Source organism: Oncorhynchus kisutch, unplaced genomic scaffold, assembly GCF_002021735.2.
Source record: "Oncorhynchus kisutch isolate 150728-3 unplaced genomic scaffold, Okis_V2 scaffold3945, whole genome shotgun sequence".
Classification (NCBI taxonomy): Eukaryota; Metazoa; Chordata; class Actinopteri; order Salmoniformes; family Salmonidae; genus Oncorhynchus; species Oncorhynchus kisutch.
In genome coordinates, this window is record NW_022265890.1 from 203614 (window position 1) to 227416 (window position 23803).

Consider the following 23803-nt stretch of genomic DNA (forward strand, 5'->3'; position numbering starts at 1 on the left):
GAGATCAAAGCGAGAGCTGCATGTAGCCAGCTGTGCACCTTTGTTCATAATCTTTAGTAGTTAGTGAGTTATTATCCCAGTTATAGATCATTTCTAGTCAACAATGGGGGACTGGTTGCTTCTTACAAGAGCACAAAATGTCTGCATTTCTAGCCATCTTTGAAAAGCCAGTAAGGTAAAAAGCTTCTTTTTTTTTTTAAACCTCTTAAAGGGGCACTGTTGTATTTGGAGAAGGTCTTGAATAAGCCAAGTAGCCAATAGGCAGAGGGTAGCATAATTAATCCCATTCTTTATGATAATGATATGGGAATAATAACGTATTTTGTTTTCTAAAGTGATTTCTTGCACCAAACAACACATGTTTAGTCACCTCCTTGTCTGAAGGACAAGTGGATAAACCAGGAAGATCGCCAGGAAGAGGGTCGGACTGAACACCTACAGGACAGTAGATTTCCAGGAAGAGGGTGGGACTGAACACCTACAGGACAGTAGATCTCCAGGAAGAGGGTCGGACTGAACACCTACAGGACAGTAGATCTCCAGGACGAGGGTCGGACTGAACACCTACAGGACAGTAGATCTCCAGGAAGAGGGTCGGAGTGAAAACCTACAGGACAGTAGATCGCCAGGAAGAGGGTCGGACTGAACACCTACAGGACAGTAGATTTCCAGGAAGAGGGTGGGACTGAACACCTACAGGACAGTAGATCTCCAGGAAGAGGGTTGGACAGGGTGTGGAACATCGTCCTTTAGAATTAGGCTGCTCTAAATTATTTTAACCAGCAGTTGCCACTAGCGTACACTGTGTTGATCAAAGACTTGAATAATGAATCTATTTGACACAATTGGCAGGAACACCTCAATGATTCAGGAAGCTTTGATTCTCCATCACTAGAGACAAACCAAAATCTGACATCGGTGTTAAATTAAAAGTACTAAGAACTAAACTAAAGTTTAATTGTGTGCAGACACTGAATGCACATAAATTGTTTTCCTGCATGGGGAGGTGGTGAGGTCACTAAGTATGCAGTCTTCTTTTATGGTCTTTATTTGTAGTGCGCAAACCAACATTAACTGTGCATCGCTGCCACCTTCTGGGCTGGAGTGTGATAGAGACATGTGGTTCAATCCTTGAGATCGCCTATCTGTAGTCATACCAAAACACTCCAGGCACTCAGCCCATAAGAACCATTCATACTGTCAGATCTAATATGAAGAACTGAATACAACCATAAGAACCATTCATACTGTCAGATCTAATATGAAGAACTGAATACAACCATAAGAACCATTCATACTGTCAGATCTAATATGAAGAACTGAATACAACCATAAGAACCATTCATACTGTCAGATCTAATATGAAGAACTAACTATAAAAGAAGAGTTTGACCAGTACAAATTCATTTACAAATTCATTTACTTTTTATTGGCATGTCAATTAAGTTGGCTTTCAATAGAGTAACCTAAACATATCCATCATCAATGATGAAAATAACTCATCTAGTTTTTAAATACAATTGAATAAAACACATGTAGTTGTTTCATAAACTGTATATAATTAAACAAATAGTCCTTTAATAGCTAAAACAATCCCCCCAAAATTATGGTGAAAAATGATCATCACATCATCTCTATCTGATACATGTTGTCTACTAACTCATTCCCACAGAAAACTGATCATCACAATCTGATACATGTTGTGTCTACTAACTCATTCCCACAGAAAACTGATCATCACACCATCTCTATCTGACATGTTGTATCTCTTTCCTCACAGAAAAATGCAGAGGAAAGCAGTACCACCCAGTCAACCAACCTCACAGAGGATATTCAACCCTAAGGGCAAATCCAAAGTCCTCTCAATATATGTAAAGTAGAAGCTAACATTCTAGAACGCTCCCTTTTCTCGGCACAGTTCTCTCACAATGAGAAACAATAGGATTACAATAGTGTGCTATGCTTTCTTGAGAATTAAGTGATGCAATGACTTTAATCTTAGTTGGTCTGAGAGAACTGATTTTGCTTCTCCACTTTATGTATACATTGATGTGTTTTTAAGGTATACAATCTGGCAAAACTCTTACCACAGTCAGAGCAGTAGTAAGGCTTCTCTCCTGTGTGTGCTCTTTTATGAACTTTTACATCAGTTGATGTTGTGAAGCACTTACCACAGTCAGAGCAGGAGTAAGGCTTCTCTCCTTTATGTATAAGTTGGTGTGTTTTTAAGTTGCCCAGTTGTGAGAAACTCTTCCCACAGTCAGAGCAGCAGTAAGGCTTCTCTCCTGTATGTATTCGCTGGTGGCATTTTAATATTTCCAATCGGATGAAACTCTTCCCACATTCAGAGCAGCAGTAAGGCTTCTCTCCTGTATGTATTCGCTGGTGAGATCTGAAGTGGTTCTGTTGAGAGAAACTCTTCCCACAGTCAGAGCAGCAGTAAGGCTTCTCTCCTGTATGTAGACGTTTGTGTTTTTGTAAGTGGATATGTTGAGAGAACCTCTTCTCACAGCCAGAGCAGGAGTAAGGTTTCTCTCCAGTGTGCACTCTCTGATGAATTATCAGCGTCCCTGACGTTGTGAAGCTCTTCCCGCAGTCAGTACAGGAATACGGATTCTCTCCTGTATGTATACGTTCATGTATTTTAAAGGTATCCAATCGGGAGAAAGTCTTCCCACAGTCAGTACAGGAATACGGATTATTTCCTGTATGGATACGTTCATGTGTTTTTAAGGTATCCAATCGGGAGAAAGTTTTCCCACAGTCAGAGCAGGAGTATGGCTTCACTCCTGTATGCACATGTTGGTGTATTTGTAAGTGGAACTGTTGAGAGAACCTCTTCCCACACTCAGAGCAGGAGTATGGCTTCACTCCTGTATGCACATGTTGGTGTGTTTGTAAGTGGATCTGTTGAGAGAACCTCTTCCCACATAAAGAGCAAGAGTAAGGCTTCTCTCCAGTGTGCACTCTCTGATGAACTGTCAGAGATTGTGATGTTGTGAATCTCTTTCCACAGTTAGTGCAGGAGTAAGGCTTCTCTCCTGTGTGTGTTCTCTGATGAACCTTTACCTCAGTTGATGTTTTGAAGCATTTGCCACAGTCAGAGCAGGAGAATGGCTTCTCTCTGTGTATTAGTTGGTGACTTTTTAACCTATCCAATTGGGAGAAACTCTTCCCACAGTCAGAGCAGGAGTAAGGCTTCTGTCCAATGTGCACTTTCTGATGAATAGTCAGAGATTGTGATGTTGTGAATCTCTTCCCACAGTCAGTACAAGAATTCAGATTCTCTCCTGTGTGTATTTTTAGGTGTATTTTCAGCTTTGATAGAAATGGGAAAGTCTCCTCACAATGTGGGCAGTGGTGAGACCTCTTAGCTCTGTGATCTTCCTGCTGTTGCTCTCTGGATGTAGAGAATGTCTCAACATGGTCTCCTGTGTGAACAACATCAGAAGAACCAGTCAGTGAGACATACATATGACTTCATATACAGTGTGTTCAGAAAGTATTCACACCCCTTGACCTTTTCTACGTTTTGTTGTGTTTCAGCCTGAATTTTAAAAGGATTACATTTGAGGATTTATGTCATTGGCCTACACACAATACCACACACATGGATACATGACTAGATATTGGATATCGTTGTACCAACATGAATTCTACTACGACTATATAGCATCTGAATATGAATACCACATCTGTAGATTCTAAACCACCAGTTGGAGGAGGAGTACCCCATAACGCCAGTGGAGTACCCCATAACGCCAGTGGAGTACCCCATAACGCCAGTGGAGTACCCCATAACGCCAGTGGAGTACCCCATAACGCCAGTGGAGTACCCCATAACGCCAGTGGAGTACCCCATAACGCCAGTGGAATACCCCATAACGTCAGTGGAATACTCCATAACACCAGTGGAGTACCCCATAACGCCAGTGGAGTACCCCATAACGCCAGTGGAATTAAGTTTTTCAGAATAATAGTGTTTAAAATTCATTTTGAATGACTACTGTGGTAGCAGGATTACAAGATTGTTACATTTAAGCACCAAATGGTCGTTTTATTAAATAAATCCTAATGGCGCAGAGTGATGATGTCAGAGAGGGATGTGGTGAGAATGGGATGGTCTGAGTAAGGTTCTTAGGACTCTCTCTCTCTCCCTTTCTGTGTTAACTGAGAGGAGTCATTTTGAAGCTTGGGCTGGCAACTAATAAAGAGATGGTTTCCAGTCTAGCTTCCTGCAGTTAGTCTGGGCGTAGGGTCAAGGAAATGGGTTTTTGCTAGATAGCTTGGGCTGACAATGACTTGGTGATGATAATTACCTAAAGCTGTCATTCCATAGACAATATGTGGTGTGTGTAACCCGAGATAGAGCCTGGAAGAGTTCAGAACAATGCCTCATTGTCTCATCTTCCTGGCATCTGGGAAACTAAGCCGGGTTGGGGGTAGAACACCATCCTGTGTAAATAACCAAGGTTGCTTATGGGAGTTGGAACCAGCCTGACTTAGCATTTTTAAGTCCTATAAAAGGTCTCGGTTTTATCATTATCGGTTAGGCTGCTCAGCTCAACAGTCAAGACTGTTGGGCTGACTGGTGTCATTATGGCAATAATGAATAAATATAAAAAAATAAGATTTTTTAAAAGAAATGACCAAGTCTAATACTTGAATAGAATATTCCACCACACTACCTCATCTCTGTAACCCACACATACAATTGTCTGTAAGGTTCCTCAGTCAAGCAGTATATTTCAAACATAGATTCAACCACAAAGACCAGGGAGTTTTTCTAATGCCTCACAAAGAAGGGCACCTATTGGTAGAAGGGTAAATGTTTTAATAAAAGACATTGAATATCCCCTTGAGCATTTCACTTTCGATGATGTATCAATACACCCAGTTACTCCAAAGATACAGGCGTCCTTCCCAACTCAGTTCCCGGAGAAGAGGCCAATCCAACACAACACATCACGGAGTACCACTCTTCACTCTTCACATGGTGGTAGCTGCATCATGTTATGGGTATGCTTGTCATCGGCAAGGACTTGGATGTTAATTTGGGGATATAAAATTAAACTAAATAGAGCTAAGCACTGGAAAACTCCTAGAGGAAAACCTGGTTCAGTCTGCTTTCCAACAGACACTGGAAGACCAATTCACCTTTCAGCAGGACGATAACCAATAACCTAAAACATAAGGCCAAATATACACTGGAGTTGCTTACCAAGACAACATTGAATGTTCCAGAGTGGCCTAGTCACAGTTTTGACTTAAATCGGCTTGAAAATCTATGGCAAGACTTGAAAATGTCTGTCTAGCAATGATCAACCAACTTAAGAGAGCTTTAAATTTTTAAAACAATAAATGTGCAAATATTGTATCATCCAGGTGTGCTAAGCTCTTAGAGATTTACCCAGAAAGACTCAAAGCTGTAATCACTGCCAATGGTGCTTCTATAAAGTATTGACCCAGGGGTGTGAATACTTACGTAAATTAGATATTTCTCTATTTACATTTAAAAAAACATGTTTTGTCTGTCATTTCCCTAGGGTATTGTGTGTGCAGATGGCTCAGAAAAAATATAAATTTAATCCATTTTGAATTTGGGATGTAACATAACAAAATGTGGAATAAGTCAAGGGGTATGAATACTTTCTGAAGGCACTGTAAGTAAGTATACTGTACAATACAAAGGGGGAATACAACTACTCTAAAATAATGAGCCATATCATCCTCCACTCACTATCACAAGGGTTAGTAACTACAGACTCATTTCATATCATCCTCCACTCACTATCACAAGGGTTAGTAACTACACAGACTCATTTCATATCATCCTCCACTCACTATCACAAGGGTTAGTAACTACAGACTCATTTCATATCATCCTCCTCTCACTATCACAAGGGTTAGTAACTACAGACTCATTTCATATCATCCTCCACTCACTATCACAAGGGTTAGTAACTACAGACTCATTTCATATGATCCTCCACTCACTATCACAAGGGTTAGTAACTACAGACTCATTTCATATCATCCTCCACTCACTATCACAAGGGTTAGTAACTACAGACTCATTTCATATCATCCTCCACTCACTATCACAAGGGTTAGTAACTACACAGACTCATTTCATATCATCCTCCACTCACTATCACAAGGGTTAGTAACTACAGACTCATTTCATATCATCCTCCACTCACTATCACAAGGGTTAGTAACTACACAGACTCATTTCATATCATCCTCCACTCACTATCACAAGGGTTAGTAACTACAGACTCATTTCATATCATCCTCCACTCACTATCACAAGGGTTAGTAACTACACAGACTCATTTCATATCATCCTCCACTCACTATCACAAGGGTTAGTAACTACACAGACTCATTTCATATCATCCTCCACTCACTATCACAAGGGTTAGTAACTACAGACTCATTTCATATCATCCTCCACTCACTATCACAAGGGTTAGTAACTACACAGACTCATTTCATATCATCCTCCACTCACTATCACAAGGGTTAGTAACTACACAGACTCATTTCATATCATCCTCCACTCACTATCACAAGGGTTAGTAACTACAGACTCATTTCATATCATCCTCCACTCACTATCACAAGGGTTAGTAACTACACAGACTCATTTCATATCATCCTCCACTCACTATCACAAGGGTTAGTAACTACAGACTCATTTCATATCATCCTCCACTCACTATCACAAGGGTTAGTAACTACACAGACTCATTTCATATCATCCTCCACTCACTATCACAAGGGTTAGTAACTACACAGACTCATTTCATATCATCCTCCACTCACTATCACAAGGGTTAGTAACTACAGACTCATTTCATATCATCCTCCACTCACTATCACAAGGGTTAGTAACTACACAGACTCATTTCATATCATCCTCCACTCACTATCACAAGGGTTAGTAACTACAGACTCATTTCATATCATCCTCCACTCACTATCACAAGGGTTAGTAACTACACAGACTCATTTCATATCATCCTCCACTCACTATCACAAGGGTTAGTAACTACACAGACTCATTTCATATCATCCTCCACTCACTATCACAAGGGTTAGTAACTACAGACTCATTTCATATCATCCTCCACTCACTATCACAAGGGTTAGTAACTACACAGACTCATTTCATATCATCCTCCACTCACTATCACAAGGGTTAGTAACTACAGACTCATTTCATATCATCCTCCACTCACTATCACAAGGGTTAGTAACTACAGACTCATTTCATATCATCCTCCACTCACTATCACAAGGGTTAGTAACTACAGACTCATTTCATATCATCCTCCACTCACTATCACAAGGGTTAGTAACTACAGACTCATTTCATATCATCCTCCACTCACTATCACAAGGGTTAGTAACTACACAGACTCATTTCATATCATCCTCCACTCACTATCACAAGGGTTAGTAACTACAGACTCATTTCATATCATCCTCCACTTACTATCACAAGGGTTAGTAACTACAGACTCATTTCATATCATCCTCCACTCACTATCACAAGGGTTAGTAACTACACAGACTCATTTCATATCATCCTCCACTTACTATCACAAGGGTTAGTAACTACAGACTCATTTCATATCATCCTCCACTCACTATCACAAGGGTTAGTAACTACAGACTCATTTCATATCATCCTCCACTCACTATCACAATAGTTAGTAACTACAGACTCATTTCATATCATCCTCCACTCACTATCACAATAGTTAGTAACTACATAGACTCATTTCATAGAACTTTAAAACACGGTGAATAAAACCAATCCTGGTGTCAAACCATGCAAGTGTCAATAGCATGAAATAACATCTACCTTCTCACTGAAACAGTTCATCATGAAACAGTTCTACTGCAACTTTTCATGCACAGTGGGAAGTTGGAATGAACAACACACTTAGATAGATAGAACCTGCTCTTACCATGAGAAACAGATTTCCCAATCTTCTCCTCCTCTTCTTCATCTTTAATGTTGGCATTCAGCTCCAGTGTTTGACTGCAGTCTTCCAGCTTCACTGATGTCATCTCTGGATCCTGCAGTGCAAAATGGGCTCCTCTGTCACAATCAGGACCCAGTGACTGTAGGTTTGGACTCAGTGTGGAAGGAGAGAGGCAGGCTGGGTTTGTCCTCACTGTTGATGTTTCTGGCCTTAGACTTGATCTGAGTCGGCCTGTAGTTATAAAGAGAAACGGACAAAAGTTATTGTCTTGACAGTTAAGGCACTTCCTTTAAAAAATATATATATATTCTATTTTTTCTTGTTCCAAGTATGTCATTACAATAGATCAGGTAGCTAAACATTGATAACAAAACATTCATTCACATTAAACAAGTGCAAACTTTAAATGACACAATGTAAAGTGCACTTAAAGTGGAACTGACAGCGTTTTCACTACTTTGCAGATATAAAACAAACAGACAATCACTATATCAGTCAAAAATATACAAAAAAAATCACAGTTTATGCTACAAAACCCACTTCATAAGACGTTTTAAAAACAGATTCCATTTGACTCAACATTCCATGATGTACAGTAAGACATTGTTGGCAGAATAGATGGATGCAGTTCAATGTGTCATGATTTTCCCTTCTGGGTGACAATCAGAGAGAGCCCCCCCCCACACCAGAGAGGAAGGGGGGAATGGGGTGAAGTTGGCCAGTTTGATGACGGTCGTAAATACCTTACAGAAACTATCTCTTCCTTGTCATGCAATAATGAGGGAGAGAACCTCTGTGGAACAACGGGAGTCCTCCCTCAAACTCCCAACATCAACAGACTGGATAATGAAACAATGTTTCTGTAATCCAATCATTTGGAATGGTCCTGTGGGTCCTTAAAGAACAATCCTGTTCAATTCATTACGCATTTGTGATGTCACTAAGGACAGTAGAACAACATAACTGTATCTCTGAAAGTGTACATTTCCCAGTTATCAGATTCACATCTAAATGTTGGGGAGACTTATATGATTAAATATGAAACTATTTGTGAGGAGATGAAATGTGATGTTAGCCTTCTAAATGAGAATAGTTTTTCATATGAAAGTTCTACCCAGTCAGTGACCACACCCGCGAGAGCACAGACATTATTTTGGCGTCATGGAACACCCCCTTTTGTGAGTGCATAAAACCACTCGTTAACTAAATGTACATTAGACCAAGCACGCAGACGTAAGCCGGACGTCGGGTAATGGTTAAAACTATTAGACCAGTACATTGCCGGGTTGCTACTGGCATTTAAAATGGTCGGGAGCTGAACCCTGAATAATCAACCATTGAGACCAGCGTGACCGACTGCGTGAGCTGAACCCTGAATAATCAACCTTTGAGACCAGCGTGACCGACAGCGTGAGCTGAACCCTGAATAATCAACCTTTGAGACCAGCGTGACCGACAGCGTGAGCTGAACCCTGAATAATCAACCATTGAGACCAGCGTGACCGACAGCGTGACCGACAGCGTGAGCTGAACCCTGAATAATCAACCTTTGAGACCAGCGTGACCGACAGCGTGAGCTGAACCCTGAATAATCAACCATTGAGACCAGCGTGACCGACAGCGTGACCGACAGGGTGACCGACAGCGTGACCGACAGCGTGAGCTGAACCGTACGAAATGGTTAGAAACTCTGAAACGTTCAACAAAGAAGAAGACTAGACTACACATTCACAGTCTGCAGCTGTATATGTAAAGTAGTCTAGTAAACTCAACCCGAAGACGAGAGGAGAAGAACATATTCCTCTCATCAAGACGAGAGGAAAAGAACATATTCCTCTCATCAAGACGAGAGGAGAAGAACATATTCCTCTCATCAAGACGAGAGGAGAAGAACATATTCCTCTCATCAAGACGAGAGGAGAAGAACATATTCCTCTCATCAAGACGAGAGGAGAAGAACATATTCCTCTCATCAAGACGAGAGGAGAAGAACATATTCCTCTCATCAAGACGAGAGGAGAAGAACATATTCCTCTCATCATTGTGGTACTCCTGTAGTATCAATTCTAACGAACACTCCAGAACAAAAGCCTAATACAACTACAAAAGACATTGTGACCTCTGGGTTCCAAACCAGAGTCTTCTGTTGAACTACTCTCCACAGAAGGACCGGCGATTTCAACAGAGAGACAACAAAGACATACAAGCGTAAATACGTACGTAGCAATTATTTTCGAATGAGCGGCCGTTCATATGCAAAGTATTATATTTTCCATGAGCGTAGTTATCAACTGTATGTAGAGGGTCCATTCTGTCTTTCCCGCTCTTTATCTGTCCCCACCTCTTTCCATTGTCTACAAAGCCGTCATATCGGGTTAGTCCACTAGGGACCTTTCATTGCATTATGTTAGTATTCTATAATCATCCTGTGTGTGTGTGTTTATTTATTTATGTGTGATTATTTCATTAGTTAGTAAATAAATAATAATTAATTGAAACATTCATTATGAGACTGATGAGGTAATAATTAATAATTGATTAATATGATGACGGGTAGGATATCGAGATATTCTGATCTACATTTGAGTTAATTTGGGAAACGGTAACTCGCTAAATAAACTTTTCCCGTGGTGCCCCAGGTTACTACTTAATCAATTGTTATATGGTTAATTTAACTGCGTAATAATTGACCGTGGTATGTAATTATTACATTAATAGCCATCATCGCATTAATGGTAGCAACAACACGACAAATGCATGATTAATATAATTCACCAACACATTCTAAAAGTTTTATTTCATTGAATATTACAACATACAATCTACCTGCAGTGAACAGTAGGTAACAATATGGTGATGTCATGACCATGCCTTCCTATTGATGGGGCATCAAATCAACAATATGGTGATGTCATTACCTTGCCTTCCTATTGATGGGGCATCAAATCAACAATACACAGGTTATGTTACCGACGTTATGAGTTTAGAAAAGAGGTTATAGCAGAGGGCCATTTCTGAGCCTTCGGCAAATTAGATTACTGTTCTACTGTAATGGTTCCGGTCAATGCACGTGATTGGATGTGTGGTCAGGGAAATGAATGTGATTGGCTTAGAGGAAAGTGAATGTGATTGGCTTAGATCTCAGGTGAGAACACGGGTAATTGTGTTAGTATTGGATGAAGCATTAGGATGACAGGAACCTCTCCAAAAGGGACAAAGTGTGCCATGGAGGTACTGCTCGGCCTCCTGGGTATCAGTGACTGTACCTGGATCTTTCTAGGTTAGTCATTTATTTAACAGGTCTGGTGTCATGTATTTGGTTGGATCACCATGTCTTCCTCTACAACTCACTGTATACTGGATCCATTGTAGGTTACAGCGGAACTGTAATACTGGATCCATTGTAGGTTAAAGAGGAACTGTATACTGGATCCATTGTAGGTTACACAGGAACTGTAATACTGGATCCATTGTAGGTTACACAGGAACTGTATACTGGATCCATTGTAGGTTACACAGAAACTATATACTGGATCCATTGTAGGTTACAAAGGAACTGTATACTGGATCCATTGTAGGTTACAAAGGAACTGTAATACTGGATCCATTGTAAGTTACACAGGAACTGTATACTGGATCCATTGTAGGTTACACAGGAACTGTATACTGGATCCATTGTAGGTTACACAGGAACTGTATACTGGATCCAAAGCTACCTTTCACTGGTGACTGTCAGCAGCATTACTTTGAAAGACATACTACTGGGCTTATTGTCTGTGTCTCTCTCTCTGTGTCTCTCTCTCCTCTCTCAAATTGGACCTCTGGGAGATAACACTGACAGGAGATTTATGATGTCTTCTGGGTGATAAAACCTAAAGAGCATTCCAGAGCATGAGTTAATGTTTCTGTTCTATACCATACCAGGGAGAGATGGTTCCAGTAGGGCCAGACACTGGTCTCTACCATACCAGGGAGAGATGGTTCCAGTAGGGCCAGACACTGGTCTCTACCATACCAGGGAGAGATGGTTCCAGTAGGGCCAGACACTGGTCTTTACCATACCAGGGAGAGATGGCTCCAGTAGGGCCAGACACTGGTCTCTACCATACCAGGGAGAGATGGTTCCAGTAGGGCCAGACACTGGTCTTTACCATACCAGGGAGAGATGGCTCCAGTAGGGCCAGACACTGGTCTCTACCATACCAGGGAGAGATGGTTCCAGTAGGGCCAGACACTGGTCTCTACCATACCAGGGAGAGATGGTTCCAGTAGGCTAACTAGTTAGGGGGTTGCGCGCTAATAGCGTTTCAAACGTCCCGCGCTCTGAGACTTGGAGTAGTTGTTCCCCTTGCTCTGCATGGGTAATGCTGCTTTGAGGGTGGCTGTTGTCGATGTGTTCCTGGTTCGAGCCCAGGTAGGAGCGAGGAGAGGGACGGAAGCTATACTGTTACACTGGCAATACTAAATTGCCTATTAAGAACATCCAATAGTCAACGATATATGAAATACAAATCGTACAGAGAGAAATAGTCCTATAATTCCTATATTAACTACAACCTAAAACCTCTTACCTGGGAATATTGAAGACTCATGTTAAAAGGAACCACCAGCTTTCATATGTTCTCATGTTATGAGCAAGGAATTTAAACATTAGCTTTGGGGCGGCAGGGTAGCCTAGTGGTTAGAGCGTTGGACTAGGTTGTAAGTTCAAATCCCCGAGCTGACAAGGTACAAATCTGTCATTCTTCCCCTGAACAGGCAGTTAACCCACTGTTCCTAGTCCGTCATTGAAAATAAGAATTTGTTCTTAACTGACTTGCCTAGTTAAATAAAGCTAAAAATAAACATGGCACATATTTCACTTTTACTTTCTTCTCCAACACTTTGTTTTTGCATTATTTACACCAAATTGAACATGTTTCAATATTTATTTGAGGCTAAATTGATTTTATTGATGTATTACATTAAGTTAAAATAAGTGTTCATTCAGTATTGTTGTAATTGTCATTATTACAAATAAATAAATAAAAATATTGTCAGATTAATCGGTATCAGCCCTTTTTTGGTCCTTCAATAATCGGTATCGGTATCTGTGTTGAAAAATCATAATCGGTGACCTCTAGGCTTGATCACCAACAAGTAAAAATAGCCTCTTCTCGGGTTGCAACACTCACTACCGAGTTACAAACTGCCTCTGGAAGCAAAGTCAGCACAAGAACTGTTACTCGGGAGCTTCACGAAATGGGTTTCCATGGCCGAGGAGCCGCACACAAGCCTAAGATCACCATGCACAATACCAAGCGTCGGCTGAGTAATGTAAAACTCGCCTCTATTGGACTCTGGAGCAGTGGAAACACATTCTCTGGAGTGATAAATCATGCTTCACCATCTGGCAGTCTGACGGACAAATCTGGGTGTGGCGGATGCCAGGAGAACGCTACTTGCCCCAATGCGTAGTGCCAACTGTAAAGCTTGGTGTAGGAGGAATAATGGTATGGGGCTGTTTTTCATAGTTCAGCCTAAGCCTCGTAGCTCCAGTCAAGGGAAATCTTAACACTACAGCATAGTGACATTCTAGACGATTCTGTGCTTCCAAATTTTTGGCAACAGTTTGGGGAAGGCCCTTTCCTGTTTCAGTATCACAATGCCCCCGTGCAGGGGTCCATAAAGAAATGGTTTGTCAAATTCGATGTGGAAGAACTTGACTGGCCTGCAGAGCCCTGACCTCAACCCCATGTAACACCTTAGGGATGGATTGGAACACAGACTGCGAGCAAGGCCTAATCGCCCAACATCAGTGCCCAACCTCCCTAATGCTCATGGCTGAACGGAAGCAAGTCCCCTCAGCAATGTTCCAACATCTAGTGGAAAGCCTCTGTTGTGGAAAATGACATAATTAGTCATGTTATCCCATGTTTACCTGCTTAAAGAATAGTCTCTTGTTATATGCTAGTGTTATTTCTAACCTGATACAAACGTGTCTTTGTGGGACTCAGCCATAAACTATAACTAAGGTCCGTTTGGGTGAAACCGCAGCATGTGACATCCCGTGGGTTTACTATCTACAGGAAGTCACATGTATGGAAACTTGCAGAAAGAAGCACATTATAGTGTTTACTGTTGGGAATACAGTTAGACGGTGGAGACCTCGGGCTATCAACCTCGTGCTATCTTAAATCTGCACAGACAACTAATGACCTTATACATACTATCTGCTCACTGCCACGTATACAGAAAGGATGTACTTCTCCATAAAAAGCAGAGACCCGACTATGTTTGTTAAGCTTTCAACTCTGAACCTTTCTTGGTGATGGTTGATTGCTTCATTTTTGCAAATCTTATAATAAAGCTGTTACAAAGAATCTAGTCTCGCTCTTCCTATAGTATTGCTACGACACCTTCCCAATACAGTGGAGGCTGTGATAGCAGCAAAGGGGGGGGACCAACTCCATATTACTGCCTATGATTTTGGAATGAGAGGTTCGACGAACAGGTGTCCACATACTTTTGGTCATGTAGTGTAGTTATGGGATAGCTAGGCTAATATTCTCCTTTGCTTGCTAGCTAGTAAACTAAAGCTAACACACAATCACATCAAACAGCTGAAATGACAGCAAACTATGTGAATTTTCATTTGTTTTAGCTACTACCTTTGCTTCTATTGCCAATTCTATGGATATATCATTAGAATGATCCTGATAAATGAATTGTCTTCGTCACATTCATATGCATGGCACAGTGGAGATGCAACATGTTGCAGAGGTCAGATAGGCTAGTAGCATGGAGAAATATTACCCAGAGGTGCTTTTTTCCAAGGGAGGTTTATAAATTGACTGGCTGGGCTGTGGGACAGTGGATGTGGTAAAACTAATGGAACTGCTAACAGGCATTATGCATGAATATTGGTGATAACTCCTTGCTATCAACCAATCAGCATCCAGGATCCAAACAACCCATTTTATAATGTGACAAAGAGATTGGTCAATTATATAACACCCGTTATAACATCTGGTATGTAGACACTTATGTAGCATGTAATAGAATAGAACATAAATTGTCATGCAGACCGTGTAATACCAGTTGTTATTAACAGTAGACATTAGCGCATATGACAACAGAATAAACAGTCATCTATAAACACCCATTATGAACTAGTTTCATAAGTTTGTATGCCGTTACTCATTACTGTTGTTATATAGGTGTTATAAAAGGCTTTATTAACACATGACTAAGGACACCTACAGTAAAGTGTTACCCCAACTTCTCCTGATCATTTCATAGAACTTCAGAACACTGGCAGTTTGTCTATTTCAATTCTTTAGTCTGCACCAGGTCACAGTTGTAAATGAGAACTTGTTCTCAACTAGCCTACCTGGTTAAATAAAGGTGAAATAAAAAAAAAGAGTAAAAAGTCTACTCTGAACACTCCAGATAGCCAAGTGAATAAAACACAGTTCTACAGCAACTTTCAACGCAGTTTGAAGTTGAAATGAACAACAGTCTGGAGCTCTTCAGGGATGTGTGAGTCAGAATTATAGAATCAACCTGAAGATAGAATCTGCTCTTACCATCATAAACAGATTTCCCAATCTTCTCCTCCTCTTCTTCATCTTTAATGTTGACATTCAGCTCCAGTGTTTGACTGCAGTCTTCCAGCTTCACTGATGCCATCTCTGGACCCTGCAGTGCAAAATGAGCTCCACTGTCACAATCAGGACCCAGTGACTGTAGGTTTGGACTCAGTGTGGAAGGAGAGAGGCAGGCTGGGTTTGTCCTCACTGTTGATGTTACCTACCTCAGACTTGACCTAAGTCAAAAAAAATGTTTTTAATAATTTTCACAGAACAGTAGTTCACCTGCCTCACAATTAATGCTTGGGTTGTTTGCTTAAGAATCTTTCCTGGTAAATATTTAGCTATCCTTCTGATAAAGCATGCAGTTTATGCAGCACTATTTACTATGTTCCTGAATAACCATGTCTTCACTGTATTATTTCACCTCACAAAAAAATCTAATGTATTTCCCATTTTCACACTATAGAAACAATTACAGACAAAGATAGAAACACCTGAATGTCTGAATATTGTTACACATGTAATAATAATAATAAGTGAACCCGCGCTGCCTGCACTGAATTCAGGTGACGTAGACAGAAGGGGAGCCGCCATTTTACCATCTCGTGAATTTTACACAAAACAAATAACGAACTCAAAAATCGCAAATAATTAGATTTTTTAAATGAAATTAGCAAACCCAAAGTCTCTAACTATTTGACTTATAAAATAGTTATGCTCACTCGGCTTGACACAAAAGTAACACGTAAAACCTTTACCAAACGTGATAATACAATAAAGGATGTGTTGCCCAGCACGTTATGACATGTTCTTTCGATATTACAAAGTGTAAACGTGCTAATACATACATACCTGTAGTAATACATGTGAAACGGACACAAAATATATCGTTTTCACCACACAGTTCTGGCGCCTTCCCGGAATGTCCTGTTCCACCACTGCAACGGAGCAAATGCGACAGATATTTCATTGGATGTATAAATATGGTAGTGAGAGGAAAGCCCACTGGCAGAGAGTGGGAGAAGATGGGGTTTGGCCGAAATTCGGCAAATTTTCACAAGGATTAAACATTTTATCTCAATTATAGTTTTCTGTTCCTCAAACTAAAATCTGTTATGAACAGAGTGGACAACGTTTGCTTAGGAATCCAAAGGCAAATTGAGTAGGCTTCACCGAGTAGGCGTTGCCTAAAGGAAATAATCAGAGGTTTGCTAGAACACGCCAACAGGATATCAAAATCAAATCAAATTTATTTATATAGCCCTTCTTACATCAGCTGATATCTCAAAGTGCTGTACAGAAACCCAGCCTAAAACCCCAAACAGCAAGCAATGCAAGTGTAGAAGCACATTGGCTAGGAAAAACTCCCTAGAAAGGCCAAAACCTAGGAAGAAACCTAGAGAGGAACCAGGCTATGAGGGGTGGCCAGTCCTCTTCTGGCTGTGCCGGGTGTAGATTATAACAGAACATGGCCAAGATGTTCAAATGTTCATAAATGACCAGCATGGTCAAATAATAATAATCCCAGTAGTTGTCAAGGGTGCAACAGGTCAGCACCTCAGGAGTAAATGTCAGTGCGACTTGTATGCTGGCCCTGGCTACATATTCGTCGCCAGACCCACTGTCTCCAGGTCATCTACCAGTCCATGCTAGGTAAAGCTCGGCCTTATCTCAGTTCACTGGTCACGATGGCAACACCCATCCGTAGCACGCGCTCCAGCAGGTGTATCTCACTGATCATCCCTAAAGCCAACACCTCATTTGGCCGCCTTTCGTTCCAGTTCTCTGCTGCCTGTGACTGGAACGAATCGCAAAAAATCGCTGAAGTTGGAGACTTTTATCTCCCTCACAAAGTTCAAACATCTGCTATCTGAGCATCTAACCGATCGCTGCAGCTGTACATAGTCTATCGGTAAATAGCCCACCCATTTTTACCTACCTCATCCCCATACTGTTTTTATTTATTTACTTTTCTGCTCTTTTGCACACCAGTATCTCTACCTGTACATGACCATCTGATCATTTATCACTCCAGTGTTAATTCTGCTAAATTGTAATTATCCGCCTACCTCCTCATGCCTTTTGCACACAATGTATATAGACTTTATATATATATTTAAAAAAAAATTCTGCTGTGTTATTGACTTGTTAATTGTTTACTCCATGTGTAACTCTGTAACTTGTTCTCAACTAGCCTACCTGGTTAAATAAAGGTGAAATAAAAAATTAAATAAAAAATAAAATGGGTTGTTTACATCCTGGATGTAAATGTAATTATCTAGGAAGTCGGGGAACCAAGGAAAATCTTCAGATCACAAAGTTATAATTTTCCTAATATAACACTTCAGATATTTTAATATCTGATCAATTAGTCTTCTAATTAATGAATTATTCTTTACCTCACATTAGCCTCGTTACAAATGTCATAAATTGTTGGTTATCTGCACAAACCCAGCCTTTACTATGAATCATCCATACATCAATTCTCTTAATCATTTATTTACTAACTAACTAAACAATCACAGAAATGCATAAACAAACAACAGTAGCTATGGTTACAAGGAAATGATAGGGGAGCTTCCCTAGTGGGCTAAGCCGATATGAAGGCTTGGTGGACAAAAGGAAGTGGGTGTGGACTGAAGAGGGCGGGAAAGACAAAAGGAGTTAAGACACAGTTGATATTTATATTAATTGAAATGCTAATCCTTTGCACATTCGGGAATAATTGCAATCAATATATATTTACACCCAGTGTGTCGTCGTGATCTCTGTTGGAATCGTCCGTCTGTCTGTTGGAGAGTCAGTTCATCATTATCTCTCTCGCTGCCTCCCTGAAGATCAAGTCTTTTGTGGTTAAAATGAATACTTCAGAAGACTATTCAGAAATGTTTTCATAGAATAGCTGTTTCGGCGGTTGTCGGTCTTCGCATCCCAGTTTGACATAATTTGTAGCTGCAGACTAGTAAATAGTATCTAAGATTTTCTCTTATTCTGTCGGGATCGATAGTCTCAGAGTTTAACCATTTCCACCCATGTAGCCAATGCTCCACGTGGTATGGTTAGGAATTCAATAACCATTACAACCTTAGCTTATAGTGAGGTTTTTGAGTCATTTCTGAGTCACTGGCTTACTAGGGCTCTTTCATACCGTCCCTAGGAGGGGTGCGTCACTTGAGTGGGTTGAGTCACTGATGTGATCTTCCTGTCTGTGTTGGCGCCCCCCCTTGGGTCGTGCCGTGGCGGAGAACTTTGTGGGCTATACTCGGCCTTGTCTCAGGATGGTAAGTTGGTGGTTGAAGATATCCCTCTAGTGGTGTGGGGGCTGTGCTTTGGCAAATTGGGTGGGGTTATATCCTTCCTGTTTGGCCTTGTCCGGGGGTGTCCTCGGATGGAGCCACAGTGTCTCCTGACCCCTCCTGTCTCAGCCTCCAGTATTTATGCTGCAGTAGTTTATGTGTCGGGGGGCTAGGGTCAGTTTGTTATATCTGGAGTACTTCTCATGTCCTATCCGTGTCCTGTGTGAATTTAAGTATGCTCTCTCTAATTCTCTCTTTCTTTCTCTCTCTCGGAGGACCTGAGCCCTAGGACCATGCCTCAGGACTACCTGACATGATGACTCCTTGCTGTCCCCAGTCCACCTGGCCGTGCTGCTGCTCCAGTTTCAACTGTTCTGCCTGTGATTATTATTATTTGACCATGCTGGTCATATATGAACATTTGAACATCTTGGCCATGTTCTGTTACAATCTCCACCCGGCACAGCCAGAAAAGGACTGGCCACCCCACATAGCCTGGTTCCTCTCTAGGTTTCTTCCTAGGTTTTGGCCTTTCTAGGGAGTTTTTCCTAGCTTCCGTGCTTCTACACCTGCATTGCTTGCCGTTTGTGGTTTTAGGCTGGGTTTCTGTACAGCACTTTGAGATATCAGCTGATGTACGAAGGGCTATATAAATCAATTTGATTAGATTTGTGGTCTGAAGAGGATTTCCTCAGGAGAGGGTTTTATTCCTAACAGTTGAAAAGGGCTGTTCCATGACGCCAGATCGTGTCTGTGTTCATGGGGGCGGGACAATGACTTGGTTAAACTTTAAAGGGTATACAATTCTCTTTCATTAAAGGCTTAACATCATTTCACAAATCGTTTCATCTTTACTCATTCATTTTATACAAGAATTAGATGCAAACCCCATAATTGAGAAATGCACATATTCAGAGATACAGTCATGTGTGTTTCCTGTCCTCTCTGAGGTCATCAAATGAAACACATTAGTCATACCCGTCCCCTAAGTGTCCACGGACCATTTCCACCTTCTCACAAGTGGACATATTGTACCAAATCCTCATTTTGGGAATTTAGGAGTTCGCCATGTGAAATCCTTTGTTCTCTCTAGGTGTCCCTTTCTGCATGCACAGGGGGAGAGACTCCTCCAGGAATTTACGATATGAGATAAAAGAACCTGGGTGTTGGAGAGAGAGAGAGGAGGGGGAAGCCACTAGCTATGCCCAGAAAGGGCCACGTCATGACAATCTATAGGGTCCTTCCCACTGTGTAATTGATGCCAAGTGATAAAATCCCAAGTTATCAATTAAAAGGTCATGGAAAAACCACTTGTCCTGAAAATGACAGTTTATTAAATATGATACAGCGGTAATGTCATCAATCAAATCAAACTTTATTTATTTGGCACATTTCTTACAACGAATGCATTTCAAGGTGTTCCAAGTCATTCATTGAAAGGAATGTGTCACTTAACATCCTTCCTGTTGGCAGGTCTCTATAGGTGACCAGGGGATTCTCTCTACCACATGAGAATGCCTCCGCGGAGCTCATCAGTGGAGCCATGCAGCCTATTTTGTCGATTCACAATATCGTCTTTATGGATGCCAGCCGTGCCCAACCAGGTGCAGTCAGTGGAGGACCTGTACCCGGCCGAAGACTACAACCCTCTGTCCCGAGAGCCCACAGAGGAGGATCATCAGAGGGTAAGGAACAGTCTCTGGGGCAGGTTCAGTGGAAGGAAATGTCTTCTTGAACCTGAGCCAGAACAACCGCTACCCTCCACGTCATCCCCGTCTGTACCGGACATTGTTAGAACAAGGGCACCTGGGGCATGCAGGCGTCCTGGCTAGCATGGTGCTGTCGGTGGAGCAGCAGGAGGCTAAACGACAGGCAACAGTTGGACAGCGCACCAACAGTCACACCACGAGGAGGGAGGATGACGGACAGCAATTATGGAGCTGTGGTTAGGACCAAAGGCGTTACTCCGTCCCTGCTAAAAACAGTCCTCAGATCAGTCGTTGGATTGGATGTTGTCTGATAACGAAGAGGCATGCAAATGGCTACAGGGATGGATGTGCAGGAGTCAGAGTTTTGGGTCACAGGGTCTGGGTGCCTCACGGATGGCCTGGTGGGCATCACAGCAATGTCTTTATGGTGCAAGGGACCTTACTATTGAATAGGACGGATTTCAACTTCACTGAAAAATGTGAATGTTTTATCATTTAGTTTCCCTGGCTGATATGTTTGTACTTAGAAATACTACAACAGTACATTAATAGATTACCTTCACTGCTATAAAATTGGTTTCCACGGTCTGTTTTGTCAACGAACTCAATGTATTCCAAACACTGGTGGTATTTGATGATCCTAATAAATGATGTAGCCTGGTAAACGATGCTCTCCTCTGGTATGTTCTATTGAACTGTCTGGGCCTCGTTGTTTCCCTGCTTACTACTCAAAGATATTTCACTGATTAAGTCATAGATGAAACTAACTTCAATGCACTGGTCTCAAATGTATTAGCATAACTAGGCTACACAGAACAAAGGCTGACCCATTGTAGAATGAGAGGCTTTATTGTATTAAAACGTGTCCCAGTCCAACATGCCTAGCTCCGCCCACTGGGGCGTGGCTTACGGAACGCTCTGAAATAAACACTCTTATCGCCTTATTCCAACAGATGGAGTTCTCACCACACCTGTGGTTCCAAAACGTAGAGTCATGTTTCTGTCAAGCCGCTTTGTTGACAACTCTAACCATCTCGCCAAGTGCCTTTGAACGGGGTAATGTAGTAGGTACCAGGCACATCCAGCCAACTTTACACAATTGGGAAGCATAGGAGTCAACATGGGTCAGCATCCCTGTGGAACGCTTTTGACACCTTTGTAGAGTAAATGCCCCGACGAATTTAGGCTGTTCTGAGGGAATAAAGGTGCAACTGAATATTAGGAAGGTGTTGTTAATATTAAATACCTGTTATGCTGATGACACAACATAAACACTACCATGGATACCTGCTATGCTCATGAGGAAATGTTATAATCATTACCATTGCCACAGGAAGTAGAGGTGCTGGGATCCAGTCACAATCAGGAACCAGTGACTGTAGTAGTGATGGGTCGTTTGCGAACGAGTCGGCTCTGAGAGCCGGCTCTTCTAGGTGAACGTTGGGAGCCGGCTCGCATATCAGAAGAGCCAAATTTATTTATAAAATATAAAACAATTAAGATATGAATAATCAAAAGATTAAAAAATTAATAGAATTAACTAATTCAAAGAACGAACAAAAATAAATACAATAATATAAGCCTAAATGCTCAAGCACACACACATTCGTTCTGAAAGATCTCCAGATCCTCTGAGCTGGTGGAAGATCAAGGCCTCTGTCTACCCACAGCTTATTAAAGTCATGACAGGGAGACTCTGGCATAGTGGCCACATCCGTTCCCTCTGAGAGAGTCTTCTCGAAAACGGGACAAATAATTACCTAGAGAAGAAACCGCATCAGCCCCTTGAAAGTGAGGCAGCTTGCATTTCTGAATGCAAATCTCTCATAAAAGCTAAATATGGTCAGCATTGCTGTGTGCTGTTAGTTATAACATGGCAATAAAGAAGAGAGAATAGAGAGAGAATAGAGGGAGAATAGAGAGAGAATAGAGAGAGAATAGAGGGAGAATAGAGGGAGAATAGAGGGAGAATAGAGAGAGAATAGAGGGAGAATAGAGAGAGAATAGAGAGAGAATAGAGGGAGAAGAGAGAGAATAGAGGGAGAATAGAGGGAGAATAGAGGGAGAATAGAGGGAGAATAGAGGGACCAGTTTAATGTTTTAAGTGGGATGCTGCAGTTTTGCACATTGTAATTTTTCTTTGATATGGTGCAATATTATATTATGCTTTTCAGATTGTATTCGTTTTGAATGGTTAGATTTATATGCACTTTGTTAAAATACATTAAAAAGTTATACTTTCAATGCAAATGTTTAATAGCATTCTATTTAATTACAAACCAATGCATTTTTAAATACATTGTGGTTAAGGTAGAGTATGATTTCATTAAATCATTTAATTAGAATTGTTTTAACACCAATCATAGTCAAACTATCGCAAACTGTTTGACTTGAAAAATAACAAAACATACTTTTTTTTAAAGAGCCGTTTGGGAGCTGTCATGGTAATTGCCTGTATTACTAAGTGAAAGGAGAGTTTACAAACCACACACCAGTCAGAGTTATACATAAACATCATCTTTTAATTAAATGAGCTTCACCATAGACCTGTGACTCTCAGATCAATTCAGTGTCTATAAATGAATTCTGAGAGTCAACATTATGGCAACTGGGATCATTTATAGCAAAGATCCACCCCTCCCAACACACAATGATGAACCACAGGTCTTAGGAAAACTGCACACAGGAAGACGTTTACTTGAGAGAGGAGTATGCCATAGCCAGACAGCATTAGCTATAAATTATTGTTCAGGTTCTACTTCTCGTTCTTGGTACTTCCCATTACCTCATCCAATGGCATATATCAATTGTCAATTCTAGATACTCTTATCTCAAATACACCCCCTCCACCTGGACAAGTTCACAGAGGAGAGTGAGCCTCTAGGTCATATACTAGGTCAAGAAAAGGGCAACATCAGAGGGGACATACAACGGTTCCAGACACTGCCATACTCTTCCCCCAAATGGGAAAAGTAGGGAGTGACTAGCACACAGACATTGTGGAGCCAAGAGATAATTGGTTCCCCCTCAATCATCCCTTCATGTGTTTTAAAAGATACACATATGAAGACAAGCCTGACCCTCTCTGGGGCCCAAGTCATTTCCCCACATAAGTATATTTATGAAAGTAGATAAAACATCTTATTTATCAATGTTACCTAACTAATTCTGATTCTGCTACGACAGAGCCAATGGAATGCCCATCACTAGACTGTAGGTTTGGA

At 41.2% G+C, this 23803-nt stretch overlaps 1 protein-coding gene across 1 annotated transcript; it reads right to left on the minus strand.

Annotated features, from left to right (window-relative positions):
• Positions 1–1639: 1639 nt before the first annotated feature.
• On the minus strand, positions 1640–3736 carry LOC116372148 (zinc finger protein 271-like). Its single transcript, XM_031821263.1, has 2 exons — positions 3732–3736; positions 1640–3346 (listed from the first exon to the last, which is right to left on the minus strand). The coding sequence occupies exons 1-2, from the start codon at positions 3734–3736 to the stop codon at positions 1999–2001; spliced, it is 1353 nt and encodes a 450-aa protein (XP_031677123.1). The 3' UTR covers positions 1640–1998.
• Positions 3737–23803: the final 20067 nt, after the last annotated feature.